This window comes from Heterocephalus glaber, unplaced genomic scaffold, assembly GCF_053883595.1.
Source record: "Heterocephalus glaber isolate CG9 unplaced genomic scaffold, H.glaber_assembly_v1.0 deba00000071, whole genome shotgun sequence".
NCBI lineage: Eukaryota > Metazoa > Chordata > Mammalia > Rodentia > Bathyergidae > Heterocephalus > Heterocephalus glaber.
Window position 1 is genome coordinate 3199104 of NW_028258137.1, and position 25036 is coordinate 3224139.

Genomic DNA, 25036 nt, shown 5'->3' on the forward strand with positions numbered 1-25036 from the left:
GTCCATATGCAGCAGGCACAGGTCCCAGGGGTTAGGCTATGGACCCATCTTGGGGCTGTCCAGGGAAGGAAGGGAGCAGCATCCTCACAGGACTTGCTGGGCCTGGCCACCCTCCTGATGCACTCTGGTGGCTGGATGCCGGGCTGGGCTGGGCGTCTCTGGCTGCTCCTTGGTGTGCTGAGGTCTGGCCTCCAGAGAGCTGAGATGCTTTATAAACACCTCAGTCCTCCTGCAGGCCCCAGGGGGTTAGCCTGCTGCAGCTCTGCCTTAGGAGAGCTGAAAGTCAGCAAGAAATCTCGCCCAGCTGCTCCAGAGGGGCACGGAGCTCTGCGGAGCCACCTGGCTCCCGTCCCGGGCCAGCTTGGATCTGGGTGCTGGCAGGGGTTTGCTCTGGGTAGGAGGCGTAGGAAGAAGCTGGGTGACAGGTGGGGGTGGCCCCAAGCCCCTGGTGCTCGTCCACCTGTACAGGAGTTGCCATGGCCTCAGTGGTGGCTGCCTGCTGGGGGGGGCGGTGGGCAGGGTGTGCGTGAAGGCCCAGCCCAGCAGGGATGGCTGACCCGTCCCCAAGCTGGCTTGGGAGGGAGCCTGGGCCAGACCCGTGCCTTGTCAACATAGGGGAAGGGCGGGGTGTGGGCAGTACCAGAGCTCCTGCCTGCCTGGCCGCTGCTCTGTGCCCTACGGCAAGTGCTGAGCCCCTCTGGCCCGCAGGGTGCTCTTCTGTGAGGTGGGGTGACCAGAGAGCTGCTCGGACAGTGCTGCGGGGTGGGGTGTGGGTCGGCAGCTGTGCAGTCCTGCAGTGGGAGGAGGCCTGGTCAGGGGTCCATGGGGCGGCAGGCAGGAGGACGTGGCCATGACAGTTCCAGGCTCGGCATGTGGTGGCACAGGTACCACCTGCTGCTCTGTGCTCAGGGGAGCTGGGGCTCTGTGCAGCCATGGTGACTGCTGGCGTCTCACTGCCAGCGTCCAGGCTGCATGGGGCGAAGGCCAGGCTTGGCACTCTCAGACGTGGCCGGGACTCTGCCTGCTGAGCCGGGCCGCAGTGCCAGCCTGAGTGCCCGTGTCCTCAGCACCTTCGTGCTGCTGTGCAGGCAAGAGCAGAGGGGGAGCCTTCCACAGTGCCGCCCCAGGCAGCTGTTCCCCCTGCCAGGAGGAGGGGCGGGAGGCAGGGGCTGCGCCGGCCGGGGTTCGTCCCTGGGAGCCCCGCAGCATGGGCAGTGGCCCTGGGGGATCCGCCAGCACCACAGACATGGCCAAAAAGCGCCAGGGTGGCACTGCCTCTTGTCCTGAATCCCCGCAGAAGCAAACTGTCCCTGATGCCCTCCGGGTCACTGGGTGGAGGTCTCCCCACAGGCCCGGGCCCCAGCAGCTCCCTGCCACTGCCGCCCGAGGTCCCCTGTGATCCAGCCTGGCCTTCATGTCCTCCCTTCTGCTGGCAGCACTGTGCAGGGTACAGAGTCCAGCACCTGCACTCACGAGTGCCCATCCTGCTCGGCCTGCGCCCTCGGCACCTGCTCCTCCCATCCCCACACTCGACCGGAGCCTGTCCTGTGTGGGACATCGCTCGCCACCCAGCCCTGTCGGCGAGGAGCCAGCCGGGCACAGCGCTGAAGAGGTAATTGTGGGCAAAGCTCAGGGCACCACAGCTCATTTGGGGCGGGGCTGTCAGGGTGGCCTCTTGGGAGTGGCACTGGTCCGAGGTCCTGGCACCCCAGAAGGCTGACTGACCCGGTGGCAGGGTGAGGGCAGTGGCCTCATGGCCAGGCCCACGAGGGCCGGAGCACAGCCCAGCTCTGCTGCCTTTGTTCGACCTCGTGGTGCGTGAGGGTCCGGGAGGCAGTGACACAGTGTCTTGGCACCTCTGTGTCCCTGGACCCCATCTGGCCTGGTGGCCCAGAGGCGCTGGTGGGGTCTGTCTCCCACATTGCGTTCCTCTGGCCGGCGGGATCAGCCCCCCAGACAGACGGGTCACCCACCATAGCAGGTGGGTGCTGGCGCCAGGGCCTCATCCCAAGCCCTGTCCAGCCCTTCTGGGCTTGGAGGCTGCCACCTTGCTGCCCGCTCACCGTGGGCTGGGGCCTGGGGATGGTGGTCATCGCGCTGATCCCATTTGCCTGCGCTGTGGGGTGCACTGGCCCCGGTGGCTTGGCACTGCCCTGAGCACCCCCATGGGGTCTCCCAGCCCTCAGTGTTGCCCCTTGTCTGCGGCAGAGGTTCCTGGAGTGAGTGGGCTTCCTCCTGGGTGGCTCTGGTCCTCTCCAGTTCCCGCAGGCAGCTTGTCCCCTTCTTTAGCTGGGTCACAGGAGGATGCTGCACCGGCCTCAGACGGGGAGCATCGAGCCTCTGCCCACAGGTGGAGGGCCTGGCCCTCGTGTGGAGACCACAGCTGACCCGGCTCACCCTGTGTCCAGGGCACAGTGACAGGCAGAGGTGGGCCTGGTCCAGCCTCTGGGGGTGATGCAGGGCCATTCTGGCGCCCAGGCTGCTGTCTGTTGTGTGGGGCCAGGCAGGGGCATGGCAGGGTGGGTGTTCGGTCTAAACACAGCAGCTCGCCAAGAGGCAAGGGTGCCTCGCAGAAGGAGGCAGAGAGCATTGAAAACCAACTTGCTTTTGTGTTTCTTGTGCTAGGAGTCCTGGGGTTGTCATGGCAACTGGGATGCCTTGCTCCTCACCCCCAGGATAGAGCCTGTTGGACCCTGGCCAGGCTCCCAGGTGAGGTGGTCCGCTCTCAGGCCTCAGTTTCCCCGCCTATGATGTGGGCCTGGCAGTGCAGACTCAGGTGTCTGTTAGGATGGACATGGAGCCTGGCAGGCAGGGGGGCTGGGTAGACACAGCTGCTCCAGATGTGGCTCACTCAGGGCCCCTTCCAGCCCTTCCCAAGACGGCCCTGGAGGTCCCTCTTCAACAGCAGGGCCAGTGAGGTCCTAGTTGTGGTGGGCAGGAAGTGTCCATAGGAGGAGGAGCTGAGCGTGGGGTGCTATGTTGGGCCTAAAGTGTCCCCCGGATTCTTAGGTGTTCAGAAGTGGGGCACTCAGAAGGTGACTAGGTCACCAGGCTCTGGCTTCATGGATTAACCCACTTTTGTGACTATGATTTGAGGTATCAGGAAGGGACAGAAACTTAGGAGGTTCTGGCTGAAGGGAGTTAAGGGGTGACCTAAGGGACTATATCTCATCCCGGATCCCATCCTCCCTGGCTGTTTCCTTCTGTTTCCTCTCTGCTTGCCATGAGGTGAGCAGCTTCCTCCGCTATGCCCTTTTGCCATGATGTCTATGCCTTGCCACAGGCCTGAACCCTCTGTGGTTGTGCCCTGTGGCTATGGACTGAACCCTCTGAAAGCATGAGCCTTTGTGCTGTTTTTCTTAGGTATTTGGCCACAGTGATGAAAATCTGACTGCCATGGGGGTGTTCGTGAAGTGTTAGTGAATTGTTCGGGACCAAGGTTGGAGCCCTACCTCAAACCTCACACCAGAATGAATTCCAGGAAAAAATGGCTAAGTGCTAAGCACACTAAAGGCCAGTCAGTCCCTTCCTCTGCCAATCCGCTAGTGCAATCAGCCTCGTCCTGGTGACAGACATGGGAACTACACCTGCGTAAGGTGATTGGGTTCCTCTAGCAGCTTAGGCAAGATGCAGGGCACAGTCACTAACCCTGGGCATCAGGGGGGCAGGGGCACATGAATTGGCACCGTCCCGGGAGAGCACATTTTCACTCCAGCAAAGCACAGGCCGTGGGACCCAACAGTGGGACACAGCAATTGCATTTCTGGAAATTCATCCCAAAGACACAAGATTTGTGTGCAAAAGTCAAACTCATACGCGTGGGCTGTGACCTGAAATCGCAGAGCATGGCACGTGGCGGGGGGGACCCCAGGACTTGGGCAGAGCCAAGCTTTGTGTTTGCCGATATGAAGCAATCCCCAGGGTACAATGTCAGGTTAAAAAAAGGGGGGTGAGCAGAGTGAGCACTGATGGCCATGTCCGGGCATCCAACAGAAGGGGCGCTCTCTGCAGAGGGCAGGCTGGGTGCCCTCACCCGAAACGGGACCGGAAGTGTCTGCTGTGCCCTTATCAGGTCATTGAAAACAGAATGAGGTGTCTTGGGGAGGGACCACATCTAGTCGCGGAGTCCCTGTGTGTTTCACCTACCCCTTCCTGCACCGCTGGAGGCTTGCGTCCTAGTATTTTTGGTTCACCTGCTTCATGACTGTGACCTGCCATGTGGAAATCCCAGCACTTGCCTGGGGCTGTGGGCACTCAGAAGGCTCCAGATTTTGCAGCATTTCGGGTTTTGGGGCTCAGGTTTTCAGATTGGGGTCTCAACTGCAGTCTGCGGGCAGTGACGATGACAGATGTGACCCCAGCGAACCGCTAAGCAGCGGTACCCATGGTGTATGGACAAGAACAAGGCATAGAGAACATGTGCGGAGGATGCCCACTTAGGGTTCAAAAGTAAGATACACGCCTGTAAACACAGGGAAAGAATTGAAAGAGAACATACTGGAATTCAGAGCAGTTTCCTGTGGAAAGTTGAGTAGGTGGGGAAAAGGGCGGAGGAGGAATCTTATTTTTGTCCTTTATACTTCTTGGTTAATTTTTTTTCTTTTTGGTACCAGGGATTGAACTCAGGACCTTGCGTTTGCTCCACAGGAAGCTCCCCTGCTCCTCTTTTCGGGCTCTGGGAAACATCGGCCTTAAAACACCAGCAAAGGGCCAGGGATGGAGCTCAGTGGTGCCACTGCTGCCTGGCAAGCGCAAGGTCCTGAGTTCGATCCCTGGAACCGAGAAATGAAGAAAAAAAACACAGCAAAGAGGGAATTTCACTTTCGTTCTATACCCTTTCGGTCACTTTACACCCTTGTGCTTTGTGCAGTACTGTAAGTGAAGCCCAGGTTTCCAGCGTGCTCACAAGTGCTCCATGCTGAGCTCCGCGCCCAGCCCTTTGTGCTCCTCCCTCCCTGCCTTCCTCTTTCTTTCTTGTACCAGGGATTGAACCTGGAGCTTTTGCACAGATGTCCCCACCCCTCCCAACATGCACACCTTTTTTTTTTTTTTTAATTTTGAGACAGGTTCTCGCCGAGTTACCCAGGTCAGGCTCAAACTTGTGATCCTCCTGCTTCAGCCTCCCATAGTGCCAAGATTTACTTTTATTTGCAAGAAGGTCTTGCTAAATTCCCCTGGCTGGACTCGAACTTTCGAGCCTCCCGAAGGTCTGTGGTTAAAGCTGGGCACCATGGTGCCCAGTTGAGCAAGTTCTTTCTTGACTGTAATACATTTTTAAGGTCCTGCCAGTCCTCTGCCCTCCTGGCGGGACGGGTTTGGGCAGCAGGTGCAAAGGTGACACATGCCTGTCTCCTCAGAGTGCGGTGTCCACACGTGTGGGTCTGGCCCAGGTCCTGCTGCTCCTGTGGCCGCACTGGTGCCCATCCCGGTGGAGGTGCCCCTGCTCCCCGAGCCTGTTCCCCACCCCCCCGGCTGCGGGCTCCTCTCTGCACAGTGCTGCTCGGGATCCAGCCCTGCCCGCTGCCACCCTTCAGTCCAGCAGTCCAGCCAGTCTCGGGAGGAGGCCTGCATGGTTGGGGTCCTGCTGGGCCCTCTGTGCATCCCGCCCCTGGCACCCCCAGCCTCTGGCACCTCCTGCTGCCCCTCCTGCACGGTCAGGCACGAGCCCCAGTCCCCGTGCCTGTGTCAGGGTCCCCATGGGTGATGTGAGGTCATCAGCACTGTCTCCCCTCAGAGCTTCCGGGGCCAGGTCCATCCTTTCCCGTGTGTCCCCACCTCAGCTGTCAGACACAACTTCCCGAGTGACTTGAAATGTGTCTTCCTAGCATCTTCCCGGAGTGCCTGTCAGCATCCAGCAGTGCCCTTTGGATAAGGAGGGTGCCAGTCACTTTAGCTCAGAGCCCACTCTGCTGACCTCACTGTCCCAGAGCAGGGCCACAGCCACAGGCCCCTGCTCAGGACTCCAGCGCGTCTGTTTCGGGGACACCACCAGCCTGTGATGTGTGCGTGTGCCAGGGCAACACCTGCAGTCTTCCGGGGATGCAGGAGGAAAGAGCAGGAGCAGGCGGAGGAGGTCCCCTGCTCCTGTGGCCACCACAGGCTGCCCGGTCACAGGTCCCAAGCCCAGGCAGGAGCTCCCCAGGGCCACGGTTTTCTCTGTGAGGCATGGGGACCCGACACCCTCTGCTCGTGCCCCCAGCAGCCTGGCTCCCAGTCTGCAGAGCTGTCACCGGGCCCCTCAGTCTGTAACGCACCCTGGCTCCACGGCGTCTCCACCCACAGCCCCATGTGTGCTCCCCTCACGCTGCATGTTCCCAGCACGGGTGAGGACGCACATGGCTGGGGAGGGATCGGGGCGCCTCCGGGGACTCCAGGAAGCTGTGAGAGGCTCTCAGCGGGCCTCAGTGGGGCTGTTGTTGTCCCCCTGTGGCCTTTTCTGCCCAGGTGTCCTGAGCTCAGTGTGTGTGGCCTGGAGTTTGCTTCTCTGCAAGATGGAGGGAGGTGCTGTGGAAGTGCCTGACCAGGCAGGTGGGGTCCCGGCAGGAGATTGAAGCAGGACAGCTCAGCACACCACCAACACAAGAGACAGTGTTGGGTCTTATTCCCACAGAAGCTCAAAGTCAGAGAGCAGAGAGTGACTTTCATGACGCAATGATGTGCACTTCCGGCCCACAGGAGGTGTGGGATCCGGTTCCCCTGACCAATCTTTGATGGGGACGTGTTGCTCTGCAGCTGTGGGCAACTCCTTGCAGCTGCTTAAAAATGTGAGCATAGTGAGAACAGCTCGGCTGCAGTGAAGGAATGGGCCTGCACTGGCGGGACACTTCTGGTCCTGGCATGACACCTCCTGGTGCTGGTGTGACACTTCCTGGTCAGGGTGTGACAACTTCCTGCACCTGACACTTCCTGCGCCTGACAGTTTCTGGTCCTGGTGTGACAATTCGTGGTCCTGGCATGACAACTTCCTGCGTCTGACGCTTCCTGCGTGTGACACTTCCTGGTCCTGGTGTGACACTTCCTGCGCCTGACAGTTTCTGGTCCTGTGTGACACTTCCTGCGTGTGACACTTCCTGGTCCTGGTGTGACACTTCCTGGTCAGGGCATCGACAACTTCCTGCATCTGACACTTCCTGCATGTGACACTTCCTGCGTGTGACACTTCCTGCGTGTGACACTTCCTGGTCCTGGTGTGACACTGCCTGTGTCTGTTTGCCCTCCATTCTGGCTCTTGGCCATCAGCTTTTCTTTCGGAAACCATGGTGGTCTGTTCGGCTGCAGAGAGGCCTTGTCCCTCTGTGGGCTGGTGCTGGTCCTGAGGACACAGACTGGGGTGGCCCTACCTTCCTGAGCCTCAGAGTGGGCAGGAGGCAGGAAAGAGAATTCTCTGACAGGGCAGGCCCAGGGTGTGGAGCCTGCAGCAAGGACCTGGGCTCTTATCCCCACTGTGGGGTCCTCAAGGGGCTCCGGTGGGGAATTTGACACAAGCTGGGATCATATGGGGCGGAGGGAGCAGAAACTCAGGAGGGAGAAGAGAGGCCTGCACAGTGCTCACTCGGCACAAGGACCTCAGGCCTCCGCGAGATGTCAGTGACCACAGGGGCAGCCTGGGCCCGATCTGCAGGGACCTGGGCGCTCTGGCTGGGTTGAGAACTCAGGTTGGGTGTGGGTCCGAGCCCTGCCGTGGAAGAGCGGGGCCTGCTGGCAGGGTGGGCAGGAGTGGTGGGCAGGGTTGCCCCTGGGAGCTCCCAGAGGGGCAAAGCCGCACTCTGCGGTGGCCAGTGCACCCCAGCAGCTGAGCACCACATCAGCGGCACACAGCCAGGGCCGGCCAGGCGGTGCCCTCCTGGCAAGGGACACGCTTCCCACAGATACCGAGCCTGGGAGCTGCAGAGGCTCCGGGGCCTTCTCCCGCCTTGACTGCTGCAGGCGGCCCTGACCCTGCTGGTGGCCCCTCCCCTGCTGGGCGGCAGGTGGGACACTTCCCTCAGCTTGGCTGTCCTCCCGAGTCAAGAATCAAGCCGAGCGGGCAGGCAAGCCCAGGCCAGGAGGAGGGCAGAGGTGGGGAGCACCAAGGTGGCGCAGGCAGAAGCCCGGCGGGTCCTGCGTCAGGAGGGTCTCCGGGGCTGCCGGCAGAGACAAGGGGTGGGTTCACTACTTTGCACACCTCTGCCACATGTCCTTGGCTGCCTGGGACACAGGACAGGGACTCGGGCTCAGAGTGGCAAGTGAGGCGGAGCCAGGATGCCTGCCTGTTTCCCGTGGCTGCTGATCACGTGGCCACAGGTGCCAAGGATTAGATAACACTTTTGTCCTCTTGCCAGCCTGTTGGTTGGAAGTCAGAATGGATGTCTTAGTGGCTTTCCTTGTCACTGTGCCCGACACTGCAGCTTAAGGGAGGCAGGGTTTACTTTGGCTCAGTTTGCAGAGGTTTCAGTCCACGGTCAACCAGCACCAAGGCAGGGCGATAAGGAGGAAGACAGCTGCTCATGGCATGGTGGACAGGAAGTGGAGAAGGGAGGACCCTGCAGGGAGACACGGGTCCAGGCCATGCCCCCAGCGACCCCACCTCCGAAAGCAACTCCGCTGTAGACCTCGTGATCCATCTTGCTCCAGAAGCCCCGCCTCTGGGCACATGCGGTCTTGGGGACATTGGATCTGAACTGCACAGCGCCTCTCCCTGGCCAGCATCGAGGTGCAGGCAGGCTGGCTGCTCCTGGAGTCTCAAGGTGCCCTCTTCCCTGTCTTCCCGGTCTGCACCCAGCATCCCGTGGGAACATGCAGGCAGCAGGAGACCCAGCCCGAGAGCCACGCAGCCTGGGCTTCCATGAGCCTTGGATTCAGACCCACACCCATGGGCCCACAGTGGAGAAGGAAGGTCCTTTCCTCCCACAGCATTCTCATCTTTGGTCTGCTCAGGTTGGCGTGAGGAGAGCCAGGCTCCCGGGGCGAGCGTGCAGTGCCTTCCCAAGGGTCAGCTCATTTCTTCCGTTCTGCATCCCCAGCTGGTCTTCTTAGTCGCTGGCACAACAGGTGGGGTCCGCGTGGTGCACCCTGGCACGTCATCGTGTCCCTGTGAGGAGGGTCTGAGGACGCACAGCAGCTGATGCAGATTGAGGGCCTTTCTCTCGGGAACTCTGCAGATCTGGAGTTTTGGTTCATAAATTAACAGCACCTGCTGGCTGCCCCCGCCCCTGGGAACTGCTGGTGTTTGTTTTGGTTTGGTTTTGATGTTTTGCCATCCAGGGAATTAAACCCCAGGCCTTTGCTCTGAGATACACACCCAGGCCCCCTCCCTTCTTAATGTTTTGAGACGGGGCCTTGCCAAGTTACCCAGCCTGGGCTCAAACTTGTGATCCTCCAGCCTCAGGCTCCCAGAGCACTAGGATGACAGGTGTGCACCACCAAGCCCAGCTGGGGGCCTCAGTTCTTATTCCCATCCCTGGCCATGGAGATCAGCTGTCAGGGGTGACCAAAGGTGCTCTGGGCGCCGGTGGCAGGGAGAGGGGGTGGTGTCACCATGCAGAACAACCCTGGAGTGGCACGGTGCAGCGCAGCGTCCCCCTGTATCACCGAGGTGCCGGCTCCCGGCGATCAGGAACCAACCGCGGCGGCAGGAGCCACTGCCCGCAGAGCTGGGCTCTGGCCAAGTCCTGCAGTCTCGCTGGAACGGACCCCTGGCTCCCCCGGCTCTGCTGTGTTAAATGCACTTGTCCTGATTCGCTCTACCCAGGGCTGGCACAGCCTGTTCTTTCTATGCATGTGTGAATGTACATACATGAATACGCGCACGATGTTGGTGAGTTAATGGTGGCCCTTGTGGGGCGTCTCCCACCCACCCCTCCTGTCCTTGTAGGGGCCCAGAAGGGGCAAAGTTCCGTCCTTTCTGGGGGTTCACAGTCATAGGCAAGATGCCCACAAAAAATCACAACAGAGATGCACTGCAGTGGTGATGGTCTGAGAGGTGTCACCAGGATCCACGTCAGGGGTGGGGGTCTGTCCCCAGGGTCTTGAGTGGGAGGACCCGGCCACGTCAGAGCACAGCCGAGGGGTGTCCGACTGGGTGGCAGATGGCTGTCAGGTGCAGTGGCCTGGCGTACTGGGGACTGGACCCTGGGGCTCTGCACTGGACCTTTGCACTTCCACTGGTCACATCTGCTGTCCTCTGGGGACCTTGGTGGCAGGAACTGGCGCAGGTGCTGCCTGCACATCTGGTGCAGCTGTCCTCCCTGGCGCAGTGACCCACCTCCCTGATGGCCAGCGACATCGACGGGCGAGGAAGGTGCTGTCTGTTCTGCACCAGGGTATCTCATCCACCTGGAGGGCAGGTGGGGAGGGTCCTCCCAGGACAGCTGTGGTGGCTGAGCCTGGTGTCCAGGAGGGGCTGCAGGGCCTTTATGCATGGACACGGGCCTGTGGGCTGCGTCAGAGACTGTGCCCTGGCCTTCTGGGGTGGAGCTGGGCTCCATGAGCTGAGCGCTCAGAACAAGCAAGCACCCATCGGTCCTGTGAGGGAGGAGCCACCAGAGTCGCCACCCAGGGAATGTCACATCCACTTTTCCTTCCCAGTACTTCCTCCTGCAAGCAACTGTCCTGCCCTGAGTGGTTCCTCTGCTGTGGACTGGGGAGAAGGCGGTGACTGCTCCACAACCGTCAGTAGCTCCCATCCCTCCTGCACCCAAGCTTAGTCTGCCTGGTGTTCCTCCCGGGCCTGGCTTATGCCATTCATCTCTGAGGTGGCCGCCCCTCCTGTGCAGAACCCCGGGGGCCCCACGTGCCTTGTCACCACCCACCACAGAGCTGCTGGGACAGAGACCCTTTGGCGGCATCAGAGTTCTGCCGTGTTGTCCAAAGGGAAGAGAACCTCACACCCCGCGAGCCCTGGCCTGGCCTGGTGGAGCCACACTGGGCCTGTCCCATGCATTTCACCGAGTGTCCTCTGTGTGGCTCCACGGCACCGGTGACCCATGAGGCCACCAGGATCTCCCTCCAGCTTCAGGCCTGGGCTTCTGCCCGCTCCTGCGCCGCAGGTTCAGGTTCCGCCTGTCGCCGTGGCACATGAGTGACGTTTCCCTCCTTGCTTTGGCCTCCAGGGAGCCCAGGACCCGAGTGGCCTTGTGTCTGCACCCCTGGTGTGCATCTAGGCACGAACCTCTCTGTCTCTCCTCCTCATCCGCCCATGACCATGAGTCACCTCATCACTGGGTCATTTGCTGCCACCTGTGCTCCTTGGTGGAGGGACGGGCCCAGGCTGAGCCCAGGACAGGCAACGAGATGAGCAGACACCACCCTGGCCTCTTCCTGACTTGGGCTCCTCGCTCCTGGCACTGAGTCACCCAATGTGTGTGCGTCGGGGCAGCCATCCCAGCTTGGTCCCCACAGACCAAGGGACACAGGTGCCTCACGGGTGAACGCTTGGGTCCTTTCGTCCCCTAACAGGCTTGGGGGATGCCTGTCTGCACAGCTTTAGGGCCCATCCGCTGACTGACCCCCGTGGGGAGACTTGGAGGTCAGAACCGGCAGCGGGCGGCCATGGGACCCCAAGGCGTTGGGTGCACTGTGAACCTGGGCCGCACACCTGTGGTTCATTTCATGTCATGAGAATTTCACCTCCATGATAAGAGGAGAGAGAAAACCTCTACAGGATCAGGTGGGCACGAAGTGTCCAGAGTAGGCAGATTTATCAGGACTGGTGGTGGCTGGGGCTGGGCTGGGCCGATGCCAGCTTTGGTTCCTCGAGGGATGGGGATGGTGGAGGGCGGCACAACCCTGAGTATGCCAGCTGTTACCAACAGAGCTGGGTGTGGTGCACCCCAGCCCTCAGGAGGCTGAATCAGGAGGATTGTGAGCTCAAGGCCAGCCCGGACTCTGTAGTGAGACTCTGTTTTAAAATCTCAGTTATTATGAGAACAGGGCCAGGTATTTAGCTCAGTGGTTTTGCCGCCTGCTGCACAAGCACAAGGACCCGAGTTTGATCCCCGTACCAAAAAAAAGGAGAACAAAGCACAACATGTCTACTTGTCTGGGAAGCAGAGCCCCGTGCAGAGATGAGCTTGCTGCCACCTCGATGCCTGCCAGTGTGGCCAGGGTCTCCTCTCTCCCGACCTGGGCCGACCCTGGCTGCTGAGATGCTCTGGCTCGCCTCCTCCCCCGGGCCGGCCGTGTTCTGTTCCTTCAGCTTGGGGTTGTGCAGCCCCTCCCAGGGACACCCTGCCCGGGCTGGGGAGGCTTCCAGGGAGCAGGATCCTCCCCAAGGCCGCCCGGTCTGCAGGGACGGGGTGGAGGTGGCCTCCTGGAGCTGTACGGTGATGGCTCATTGATCGATCTGGCCTTATTGATCAGTGCTTTCTTAATGCCTCATCTCCACGACTTTGCTGTCATCACCACACCAGAGTCCCAAGGGGTCTCCCAGGTGTGGTCCCGCTTCACACTCGGGGACTCGGGGCCACCATGGTATTGAAATGGCCGATTTTCCCAGTTCTAGGAACAGAAACCAATGGTGAGGTAGAATTTTCTCAATGGTAGACTTTGGCACAGGGCTTTTTCTTCAATCTCCGGGGCCTATGCCAAGGTGGCTTGGGGCAGAGGGAGGTAGGAATGCCGGGAAGCAGGTATTCAAGGAGAACTTGGCAATGAGGGTGTTCTCAGTGGCTGGGATTTGTATTTTTGGGTCGGTGTCTGTGCCTTCGATTTATTTTCTCCTAGTGAAAGCATTCCTGTTGGCACAGTGGGATTCTGAGAAAAGTGGAGGGCTTGGGGTATAGCCCAGCAGCCCCTATGACCAAGTGCTGCAGGAGGTGGGACAGGGGCCCGGGCATGTGTCCCTGGGTCCGTGCTGAAGCCAGACCTCTGTGCACTAGTGCTAGGAGCAGGGACTCCGGGGCTGCTGAGGTGGGTCCCCTGGTGGGGCGGGCGCCCTTACAAGAGGAGCCCCAGAGAGTGCCCTGCCTCTTCCTCCAGGGGCGGACACAGCGAGGAGCTGCGTCTGAGGGCAGAAAGTGGGTCCTCCCCAGACACGGAACCTGCCCGCACCTTGGCCTTGGCCTTGGCCTTGAGCATGAGGAGGACGTCCACGTCACTGGGGCTGTGAGCAGCCCGCCGGGGCTTGGCTGAGGCTCCCGGGAGACCACAGGGAGAGTGGGCCTCCATCTGAGGACAGTGCCTGCTGTCCCTGCCGTCCTGAGGGAACGCCTTATGTGTCAAGAGGAAGCATAGCCCTCAGGACTCAGCCATGCACGGTCCTGGCCATCATCCTCTGCCCACTCCTGGTGCCTGGCTGATGGCTGGGTGAGTGACCGGCGGGCATCTGGCAGCTCCTGCTTGCTGGTTGCTGCAGAAGGCAGTCCAGTGTGACTGTGGCCTCCTTTGGCTTGGGCTTTTCATGCACATGTTCAATGACAGAACACATTCCCATATGTCCTAAACCCGGGCTGGTTGGTACCAATGATGTTTGAATGAATGAATGAATGAACGAACAAATGAGATGCTGAGGGTGGAGGGCTGACAAGGTCGCCAGGCCTCGGCCTGCTGCTGAGAGGCTGACTCTGGCCTCCACCCCAGGGCTGCCCCTCGCTTCCTGTCACCCTTCACTGCTCCCCTGTCTCCCCAGGACCTCCCACTCGAGGGCTAAGGCTGAGGCGGCCCTCACGGCAGCTCAGAAAGCCCAGGAGGAAGCTCGGATCGCCAGGATCACTGCCAAAGAGTTCTCGCCTTCCTTCCAGCACCGGGAAAACGGTGAGTCCCACTGGCTGACAAGGTAGCTCGGGCGGGCCATGGCATCAGACGTGTCCCTGAGGCTGCTGGGGGCTCACTGGGGCCTCAGATTCTGCCCAGAGCAGACATCTAGATCACCCACTTCCCTTCCTGCAACTGGGTACCAGGCAGGGTCTCGCATGTTGCGTGAGTATGCTCATCTGCGTCTTGGTTGACACTCACCTCGCGTGTGCTGGCCCCCATGTTACCCCGAACTTCCTTCGAGGATGGAGTACCATTAGCTACGTCCAGCATGGCAGCCACCAGCCCGTGGGACCTGTGGCTCAAGCCCGAGGGACCACATCTTCTGTTTAACCCCAGACCACCTGCCTACCTTGAGAAGCCCACAGCCATGTGTGGCCAGGGCTGCAGTGCAGACGGACGGTGGCTTCCACGCTGCTGTGTCCTGGGCTCGGGGCTGGACTCTGGCCCCCAGCCAGTGCCGTGGTGTTTTCTCCTGTAAGCGGGTTCCCCATACCACCAGGCTGCACTGGGGCCGAGGCCTCACCCAGCCACACACTGCCCTCGGGGCCTTGGCAGGAAGAACGGGGTTAGGTCCTCATGTCCAGCCCAGGGTGGGAGCAGGACCCATGGTCCCAGGAGCAGTGCTGAACCAGGCACTGGCGCAGGGACAGGAGGCTGTGGTCTGCGGGCTGCAGTAAGGCAAGGGGGTCCGCTGTCTGTCTGTTCTCAGGGTCACCCCAGAGCCAGTGTGGCGCCACTCATGGGCGGCCAGCGTCATCCTCCCTGGGTGCTCTGGCTGGATGTGGAAGGGGCAAGGTATTGCCAAGCCTGCCACCCCTGGCCCGGAGGGAAAGTCAGAAGGACAAAGCGCCCTGCCCCATCTGCCCTACCCTCACCCTGGTGGGCTCCACCTGGTCCCTGCTGGAGGGGCCTCGGCTGCCGCGTCAGGCTCAGAGGCAGCCTCGAGCCCCGGACACCCTGGGGGGAGGGCAGAGCTGCTGGGACACAGGCACTCCAACTGGCCCCCATCAGGCAAGCCACGTGCAGAGTGTGTGGGGACACAGGGGTACCCAGTGCCACAGCCCCCAGCCCGTGGGTCACCCCTACTCCAGCTCTGCATGTCACTCATTAGTTCTACTGCAAGGGCCCGTTCCATCCTCTTAGAGACTCACTTTCGCCATCTGTAAAGAGCAGGAGGCTTGGTATCATCCGAGGCCCTGAGAGGAGCGGCCACATTGGGAAGAAGGCCCTGCAGGTACAGTTGAGGTTAGAGACCTGGACATGAGGTCATCTGGATTGGACAGAGCCCTGAGTCCAAACGCAGCACAGTCGAGACTGGTGGAGCGGTACCAGCACAGCCCAGAATGCCTGGGGCCACTGAAGCTGCAGAGGCCTGGGCCTGAGTCCCCTCGGAGTGCCCCAGTGGCCAGTGGCCCCCCCGAGTTGGACTTTGGACCTCCGGCCTCCATTCTGGTCCCTGTCCAACCTATGGGCCTTGCTAGCTGCAGCTCTTGCTCCCCAGGGGTGGCCTGGGGCTGTGTCCTGAATCTGAAGGCACCTCCTTGCAAAGAGGCCTCTGGGCCTGAGCCTTAGCAGCCTGAAGAGGGCAGCAGGGCTGCAGCCGCCACCGCCCCCGGTGGGGTTCGGACTAGGGACTTGGCGGTGCAGTGCTGTGCCTGCAGACTGGCTGGGAACAGATCCCACCTCCCCGGGGCTCTGGCTCCTGTTTGCTGCCCGGGGAGGCGGCCTCTAGGCTTTCCCCTGCAGTGTCTCCTCCTGAGGTTCACTGTGTTTTTTTTGGTACCAAGGATCGAACTTGGGTCCTTGCACTTGTGGGGGCAGGCGGCGGAACCACTGAGCTTAAATCCCTGGCACATTATGCATTTTTTATTAGTGCTGGGGTGGTCTTGGGTCAGTTCTGGAATTTGTCTTTCTGTTATCGGGCACTTCCTGTTTCCCTCTAGAATGCAGTAGAGGAATAGTGGACAGGATGTGGCCTGTGGGGGCCTGGGGCTGGGCTGGGCCCCATGGGAGGAGCTGCCATCTCAACAAAGCCGAGGCCACAGAAGAGAAAGACTTGCCCGGGAAGGACTTGCCTTAGAAAGGTCACAGCAGAAGCTATGAGAGAGGAGGCCTGGGCTGCAGGCTCGAGTGTTTCCCGTTTCCAGCTTTGGGCTTTTGTGTTTTGGATTGTTTTTGTTTTTATTCCAGTATGGGGATCAAACTCAGGACCTTGCGCTTGCCAGGCAGGTTTGGTGCCTCTGAGTTAAATCCCCGGCCCTGGCTTTAGGCTTTTGGCCTCCAGCTCCAAGGCCTGGGGCTGTTCAGTGTTCTGCCTGGTCTCTTCCAGGGCAGCGTCCAGTCCCCAGGTCACTCCTGCTGATAGCCCCAGCACCCTAAAGCCCAGAGGCAGGAGGACTGGGGGCCAGGTGCCCCAGACACAAGATGGGGACAAAAACACTGGAATTGTGCTGAAAAAGCACCAAGTCCTGCCATGATAGGCACAGCAGCGCTTCCCAGAGCCTCACATGGTCTGGACTAACCCTGAGCTAGGGGTGCTGCTCCCACCTGGGGTACAGATCTGTCAGTGGATGGTCTCATGGGGGAGGCCACAGGACGCCTGCAGGCTTGGGTCCTGGCTTGCCGGGTCCCTGGTTCCAGAACAGCAATGCTGGCCCCAGGAAGCTGCATCCAACAAAGGGCAAGTGTTGTGGGGGACGGGGCACGACTGTGGTGTCTGATTGTGGCCCAGAGGGAAGGTGGATGGGGTGGAGGGCCCAGGGCTGGGGTCAGGTCTGTGCAGAGTCCCAGAGCAGTTTGGCACGGACCCCGCACCGGGCCCGGTGCCCTGTGTGTGGTGGGACTGCAGCTTCAGTCCTGGACCGGACTCTGAGACCACAAAGGAAGTGACTGGGCCCTCAGTGTCACCTGGCCCACTATCCTGACACATGGGGACACAGAATGAGGGGCTGCCCGCTGCTCTCAAGCCCATGCAGGATCGTATCGCCCCGCCGCCCCCCCCCCCACCTTCTGCCAGAGGTCAGGCCTGGAGTGCAAGGTGGGAGGGTGGCCAGGCGTCAGGCTTCTCTTGGTGTCCTGGCTGTGGCCATGGGTCGCAGCCCCCAGCAGAGCTCTGTGACCCACAGGACGGTGGGGCTGAGCCCTTGCCTCTGGGGCCTTCTGCTCAGGCTGGCAGGGTGTGTGTGTGTGAACTCTGGGTCTCTGCTTAGACACGTGTGTGACTATTTACTACAAAGAGATGTGCCCAAGGCCTTCCTAGAAATGGCCTGCTCCACCAGCTCCCTCTCCGGCCCCAGGACACTAGGTCCAAGGTCCCTGGGACAGAGCCACCTCCAGATGGGGACCTTGCCTGCTGTCTGCAGAGCTGGCTCTGGGTCCCAGGTCTGCTCCTTCCTCCCCAGAGCATCCTGCCTCTGGAAGCCAGATACCAGGTGTCCCTGGGACCCCTGCAGGGACAGGTGCTGAGCGCGGTCTGGGCCCAACACTGCCCCCCCCCCCCCCGCCCCAGCTGCTCCTCCAGCGGGAAGCACAGAGTTCTCAGCAGGCAGGTGGGGCCAGGAGCTGTGCCATGACGCTGCTCAGCCTCCCTGAGCTCTGGCACCTCAGGCCAGCTGTGTGGGACCAGGGGACCAGGGGACCAGGCAGGGTGCTGTCCTCTGCTCTGTGGGGCCAGATGGTCATCCGGTGCACCGTGGGGCCGGTGGAGTCCCTGGGTTGCCAGGGTGAGCAGGATGCGCAGCTCTGTGTAACCGCTGTGTGCTTTCTCCTCCTCCAAGGGCTTGAGTACCAGAGGCCGAAGCACCAGGTTTCCTGTGACGACATCGAGGTGCTCTCCACCGGGAGCCCCCTGCAGCAGGAGAGCCCCGAGCTGTACCGCAAGGGTACCACCCCTTCGGACCTGACCCCCGACGACAGCCCCCTCCAGAGCTTCCCCACCAGCCCCTCGGCCACGCCGCCGCCAGCCCCCACCTCCAGGAGCAAGGTGGCCCACTTCTCCCGGCAGGTCTCCGTGGACGAGGAGCGGGGTGGGGACATTCAGATGCTAGTGGAGGGTCGGGGAGGGGACTATGCCCGCAACAGCTGGGGCGAGGAGAAGGCCGGTGGCTCCAGGGGCATCCGAGGCAGCGCCCTGCGCAGCGGCCACCCAGCCGAGGACTTTCGCACCCGGAGTTCCGGACACAAGCTGCCTGGGAACCCCAAGCCCCGGGAGCGGCGGACGGAGTCCCCCACCACGTTCTCGTGGACTTCCCACCACCGGGCCGGCAACCCCAGCTCCGGGGGTGCCAAGCTGCCCGGGCCAGACGAGGAGCAGCCCAGCACCTACAAGCTGGAGATGAAGCCGCTGCTGAGGATGGACTCGGGCTCGCAGGACGTGTACCCCCAGAGGCGGCGGCACAGCCGGGGCGCAGGGGGCGACCGGCGTGCGCCCGAGGACCGGGGCTTTGGGCTGCAGAGACTGAGGCCCAAGGCCCAGAACAAGGAGAACTTCAGGGCAGCCTCTGCGGAGCCCGTGGTGCAGAAGCTGGAGAGCCTGCGGCTGGGGGACCGTCCAGAGCCCCGGCTGCTGCGCTGGGACCTCACCTTCTCGCCACCCCAGAAGTCCCTCCCTGTGGCACTGGAGTCGGATGAGGAGGCCGGGGACGAGCTCAAGTCCAGCACGGTGAGTGGCCGGCTGCAGCCCCTCTGGCCTGGGGGTTTCGGGTCTCAGGCTCCTCTTGTGGGGGTACAGCTGGGGCCCCTCAGGCCAAGCGCTGCTTCCGTGGGGAGCTGGCCCGCCCGCGAGGCTGGGTGGGGAGAGGGCCCAGGCTCACCCACTCAGGAAGCAGGCAGCGGGTCCTGGGCACCCCCGAAAGGGAACCAGGTGTCTCGGGACCCAGCCTGTCCTCGTCCTGCTCGAGCCCCGGCTGCCCCTGGCCAGAGGCTTGGGCCGTCTCACCTGGGTGGCCCTGTCTTGGAAGAGAGAAGAGGAACAGGATGAGTCCCGCGCCCAGGCACCGCTGGTGAATGTGCCAGACTCCAGGCTGGGGCTGCACCCTGCTCCTGGGAGCTGGCGTCCTGGGCAGTGGCAGCAGGTCCTAGTGCTGTGGCCTCGGTCTCAGTTTGGAACAGAGCCCAGTTTCCTGGGAGGGAGAGCTGTAGGCTCTGAGCCTCACCCTGGCCTCCCTCAGACACCTTACCTGTGCTGTCCTCCCAGGTCCGGATCTGGGGAAACAGTGCCTCATTCTGGCCAGGCTGGGGGTGTCTGGGACAGGGCCGCGCACACCCAGAGGGCAGAGGGGCTGGTGGTGAGCTTTTGGGGCCCTGGGGCCTGGCAGCGTTGGCCCAGTGGGGCCTCTCATGCCTATCTTGGGTCTCCTTAGCAGCCCTCTGCCTACAAGGCATGCAGCTTGCAGCCAGCCGGAGCTGCCATGTGGGTTGGTCCCACCCCAGGCGTCACGCTCAGGCCGAGTTTCTGCCTCCACCTGAAGCCACTGGCTGTCTCCGAGCGTTCCCCTCCCCCAGGCCCAGGGGCAGCCCGAGTGCAGTGCTGGGACTGAAATACCAGCTCACACTTACAACTCTATTTCCCAGCGTTGCAGCGACCGGCTGTGTGTGCGTGGCTATTTTAGGAACCATGGAGGGATGGGCAGGGGTGGGAGTTTAGGAAACAGGGTCTATATTTAGCCTGCTTAACCGAGTTGGCTCTTTGAGGTGCTTCGATCCGAGCGCGCTGGGGTTGGCCAGCGTGGGACTTCTGGAGGTGGCCGGGGCCGAGGGTCTACCCTGAAAGGAGCCTGCAGGTATCTGGGTCCCGCCTCCTGTCAGACAGGGCTTGTCCCCCTGGGGAGACAGGGTGGCAAGGACATAGCTGCCCCTCAGCCCTGCCTGTGGGGGACTAGGAGGTGGCCTGCCTGCTCTTGCAGCATTTGTGGCGGGGACAGTGAGTGGCCTTTGGGAGGGCTGGGTGTCACAGCTCTGCACACTTCCTTCTGCCCTGTGTCCTCTTGCCAGAGGCATCGCCCACACTCAGGGAGCCTGGCAGTGGGGAGGGGAGGTCAACGGGAGCAGCGGGGGGTGGGGGTGGCAGAAGGACCAGCCTAGCAAATGCCAGAGCCTGGGTGGCCCCTTCTACCACTCCTGGAGCCCACAGGACCCTCCCTCCTGTCCCCAGCCTAGACCTGAGTCCCCACTGCTCCTCATAGGAGGCTGGGGTTCCGGCCCATGGATGCAGTCACTGTGGGTGGGGAGCTCTGCCCTTTGCACCGTTCCTGGGAATGACTTGTGACTCTGCCATGGTTGGTGGCGGCTGCAGGTGACAGGTGACAGTGGCGGGGGCTGTGTGGAGATGCGGCAGGCCCCCTGAGCTCCCAGGACCCCAGCCCCCAGGGTGCCTGCTTGGTCCTGTCTCCCCCCGCCCTGGGACAATGAGCCATAGTCCCCTTCCCTCCATGAAGCAGTGGGCTTTCCTCCGGGGCTGACCTTGGTGGGCAGCTGCCTGCTCCTGCAGGGCTAGTCCAGCCAGGGCACGAGGAGGGGTAGACTGGGAACCTCAGCCACCCCGAGGCCTTGCCGCCTTCAGACAGCTCTCTGCCTCATGAGGACAAGGTTCCAAGGCCAGCTTCCTCTGGCCCTGCTCTGCTGCCCCAGGGTGGTTGGAGCACGGGCGGGCCACCTGCATCCTCCTCCCTCAGCCAAGTCTGTGAGTTTAGAGAGCTTTGCTGCCTAAAGTTTGGTTAGCAAATTTCTTGTTTTCTTAAGTCTCAAGTAAGTGTGTCCCACAGGCAGGGGGAGCCTGCCCGGGGGGTACAGAGCAGAGCCCAGGGAGGCTGTGGGCTCCGGGGCCAGGTGGGCCTGGCTTCGGCTCTCAGTAGTTTGGAGACTGAGGCCCAACTGAACATTTAGCCATCACCAGCTATGGAGTTCGCTGTGAAACCTCCGTCACAGTGGCACTCCCAGGGTCCTGGCAGGGGAGCTGTCACTCAGGAAGGACACCTGACCGGGGTCACAGATCTGCAGGCTCGTGGGGTCTGGGCGCTTCCCTCACTGGGCATGGAGCACCCAGGGACTCCTGCACAGGGTGAGGGCAGAGCTGCCCCTCACGGCTCCCCAGGGCTCCCCCAGGCCTCTGGAAGGCCTCCTCCCTGGGAGGCCTGCCCCTCCATGGACACCTGCTCTCCTGGCCTGTTTCACTGCCGGTTCACATACCATGCATGCCACCAGTCTGAAGGTGCAGTTCAGTGGTTTTAGCGTATTGAGAGCTATGCAACCACCAAACTCTCACTCGGTGCCTTAGAAGACGCCCTGCGGTTACAGTCCCCCCACGGCCCCAGCTTGGCACCGCTGGGTCCTGTCTGTGGATTTGTCTTTTCCCGACAATTTGTGTCTAAGGGCCACAGTCAGTGGCCTGTCTGGCTCTCCCCACTTGGCGTTGTCTTCCAAAGCCTCGCTCCCTGTCACAGCTGAGTGGCCTTCCGCTGTGTGGACACAAGTTTTCCTTACCCAGTCATCTGTTTTGGACACTTGGTTTCCACTTTCAGGCTGCTGTGAGCGTCTATGCACAAGCTTTTGAGTGGATGTGGCTTGGGGGTGACGTGTAGGAGTGGCGCTGCCAGCTCACGTGGTGATTCTGGTGGGCCTTCTGAGGAACTGTGTTCTTCTACCCACTCTCGCCTGAGAGGGAGGAGCTGGGTGGACTCAGGAGCAGTACCTCCCTGTGGGGAGAGGCACTTCTGGGGACTGCTCAGCCTGGAGAGGCAGCCTCAGCTGTCTCCAAATGCTGAGCAGAGGGATGGGGTGGCAAGGAAGTGGCCTTTAGGCCAAGGCTGCTCCCAGAGCTCCCTTGCCTGGCACACTCTGCAGCCGGCCTGGGTAGAGGTACATGTGTGGCTTCTTTGCAGTTGGCGGGGGTGGGAGGGAGAGATGCCCTTCCCAGGTGCCTCATGGCTGTGGGCAGACCCAGAGCAGCACTGGAAAGGATGCCAAGTCTGCTTCCGAGACCCCAGGCAAGGGCCGGCTGGGTGGGCACCTTCCATGCTTGGGCCAGGCCCCTCTGGGAGGTAGCCCCGAGGCAGGCACTGCAGTGACACCTGGTCTCAGAGGACAGCTCTCCTGAGGTCCACCTCCAGTGTGGCAGCCCATAGGCAGGGGTCTCTGTGGATGTCACTGCTGAGGGGAGTCCTGGGCAGGGGGGGACCAGGCCCTGGGCGCTGAGCCTGGCACACGGTGCTCAGGAACAATCTGCCGGACAGGAAGCCAGCACGGGGAGTACAGAAGTGCTCTGAGGGTGGAGGAGTGCGTTCCCAGGAGGTGCTTTTTAGGCCCATCTGCTGTGTCTGCTGGGTCACGACTGATGCTGTCTGGCTCGAGGGATGGGCGGCATCCGAATCTGAAACTCCACTGCCGTGCTGGTTGCTGGAGTGCCTGCTGTGTGGGTGTCTGGAGGCCTGGGTTCCCCCAGGCACCAGGGAACTGGCCAAGGTTCCCAGACCACAGTCCTGCCTGCAGAAAAACAAGCTGGTGGTGCCGCCCTCCCTCCCTCCAGCCCCTCGGAGCACAGCTTCCTGTCTGGGGAGGGACAGGGTGCGGTCCATGGCGCCACACTCATCTCTCCTTCCCCCTTCTGTTCCAGGGCTCGGCTCCCATCCTGGTCGTCATGGTGATCCTGCTCAACATTGGCGTTGCCATTTTGTTTATTAACTTTTTCATCTGATACGATTGCCTCGATTCCAAAAGTAACGGTGTCCAGAAGGCCGTTAAAAGCAAAACAACAAAAAGGGAAAGATCCTAACCTGGACAGCCCCACAACTTCCAAGTCTTTCCACAGAAGAACAACATGATTGGGTATTACTCACAGTTTGCCTTTTTTTCTGGGTAATGTTTTTTGGATTCTAGCCAAAATTCTTTGCTTGTATAACACTATGCTGTGTGGCATGGCAGAAGGAGGCCAGCACGCCGACCCTCCAGCTTGATGAGGAGAGAAGGGATCCCGTCAAACCAGCAGCAAAAAAGAGAAATGTCGTCAGGGCGTCGCTGTCCGAACACTTCCGGTCATGGGTGTGGAAGGTGGCGGCCCTGGGAGAGCCCAGCTAGCCGGGTGGGGGGAGAGTGGCCACCGCAGGGCTGACGGGGGAAGTCCAGCTACTGCTTTTCCTGTTGGAATAGCTGGGGCACGTCCGGTGGGAGACAGCCCAGGCCTTTTCTACTTTAAATCTGTGCTGCACACTTAAGGGAGGAGAGGGGCAGCACCTTTGTCCTCCCCAGGAAACAGACCACAACCCGCACCCTCTCGGCACTGCCCCGTGGCCTTGCGAGGCCACCTCCCACACGAGTCTTAAAGCAAAGTCCTTATTTCTTCCGCTGTCCTTGCTCACTCATTGTTTGCCCCGCCCAGCCCCCCTCCCCCAGACCCAGAGAGGCTGTGCTGCAGACGTCCCGGGGTCGAGCCGACCCAGACCCGGCCGGGCACATCTGAGCGCTGAGGGGCTGGGGCCCACTGTGCCACGGACAGTCTGACACCACGCCTGGGCTCTGAGCATGTGGCGTTTTTGCACCTAGTATGCAGGATGTATATTCAGGCTTCTGTGTCCCTGGCAGTGATGCCCCGTGTGGGACATCACCTCTCGCTGTTACTGACCTCCTCGGGTTCTCACATCTTTGTACTGTGCCTGCCTCAACTTCCCATAACAGATATGCATATTCCCTCCAGATGCCTCAGTGCTACTCCAGAGCGGGTCTGGTCCTGGGACAGGAATGTCGTTGAAACCCAGTGGCTTGAGTTTCCTAGCAACTGTTGCATATCCAATACCTCCCCAGGTGTGCAATGTAACTCGGTCCAGTCAGACACAAACAGGTCCCTTCTGTTTCTGCCTCCCTTCCCAGGGTTGCCCCATCACCCAACAAAGCAGCCAGGGGCCCGTGGCCCCAGCTCTCGTGTGCAGATGTGCCGGGGAGCGGTCCAGGTGAGTCCCCGTGCGGGTACCCTGCGCTCCTGCCTGAGGAGGCCCTGGACATGACTTCCCATCAGTCTTCTTGGGTACAGCCTGTCTCATGGACTCTGCCTTGCTTTGCTTATGTTTAGCTGTTTCTCTGCTAACTTTCGAGCAGATTTCTTTACTACACTGCACTGGATTGCTATATTTTTAACCAGAAATAAACTAAAGATTAGAGCATGTTCCAGTTACATTCAGTTTTACTGTTTTCCGTTATCCATTCACTCCCCGTTCCTTCTCACAGTTTGGTTTAGGCGGCAGAGAGGGAGGGAGACTCAGGAGATGATACAGACATTTCTGATAATGTTGCTTTTTAAAGGGATACATCTTTTTGTACATCTTACTTTCCGTTCCTCTTTTTTAATAACAAGTGGTTGCTGCAGACCTGAAGTGAACCAAATAAAAGACTCCTGCTCTTTGTAGCCCTAAGAACCATAATGTGGGATGTGTTTTGTACCTTCTGCGTGAAACTATAGATTCCAGACCTTTGTGTACCCTAGTAAGGCCTGACACACGTGGGTACCGTCTGCTGCAGGTACACATGCACGTCACTCGACATGCACAGCACAGTGCAGGGAATGCATGTCCTTCCCTCCGTAGGAACACTAGTGGCTTCTTGCTCAGGTGACTGAGGAGCACAGCACTTGTCTGCTGCCAGTGGCAGGACGGAATCCAACCCCTGTGCTTGTCTGCAGCCAGTGTGGAGGGGACAACCACGGGAACGGAGTGGATCTGCTCAAGATCAAGGCATCTGGTCTAAGGCACTCCAGAAAGCGCACCTCCGGCTGGCTTCCCCGTGAGGCAGTTAGGCGGCACCCTGCTGTGGCCAGCAGGCGTTCCTGTCTGTCCAGAGCCCCTGCCTCCTTGCACTGGGATGTGGAAATTCACGGTGCCGAGCAAGAGGGCAGCAGCAGGTAAGGCAGGATGGCTCCCAGAGCCCGGAGCAGCTGATGAGTTTTAACAGACCAGAGCAGCCTCTTTGGGAACACTTCCTGCCCTCAACAGCTTCTTCCATGCTCCAGATGTGAAAACCAGAAGCAGAGAGAAATTAAGTGACTGTACCAAGGTCTCGCCCAGGCCCTATGGGCTTCCTGGGTCCACCTTCCCCTCCTGGAAACCTGCCGTGAAGAGGTGGGAGAGGCGCTCGGTGCCTGTGGCTTGGCTGTGTCCCTTACTGGAAGTCTGAGAAACCCCGCACCTGGGTTTCCTTGTCCCTCTGGAGCTGTTAGTGCATACAAAGTGCTTGGATAACTTTAGGTAACTGAAACATTTTTACTCATTCTTTTGTATTCTAAGTTCATTAGCCCAGCACTCTCAAAGACACAGATCAGGCA

The 25036-nt window shown here is 60.8% G+C and overlaps 1 protein-coding gene across 3 annotated transcripts in view; it reads left to right on the plus strand.

The window, feature by feature from the left end:
- Jph3 (junctophilin 3) overlaps nt 1-23893 on the plus strand; it is a 49967-nt gene extending 26074 nt beyond the window's left edge. For 2 of the 3 annotated variants that reach the window (XM_004842763.3, XM_087201211.1), the window contains exons 3-5: nt 13607-13731; nt 17511-18394; nt 22343-23893. In XM_004842763.3, coding sequence (XP_004842820.2) covers nt 13607-13731; nt 17511-18394; nt 22343-22423 — 1090 coding nt within the window. In that variant the 3' untranslated portion in view covers nt 22424-23893. The remainder of the gene's footprint in view (nt 1-13606; nt 13732-17510; nt 18395-22342) is intronic. The other variant, XR_015447386.1, reaches the window with a different exon arrangement.
- The last annotated feature ends 1143 nt before the right edge of the window (nt 23894-25036 follow it).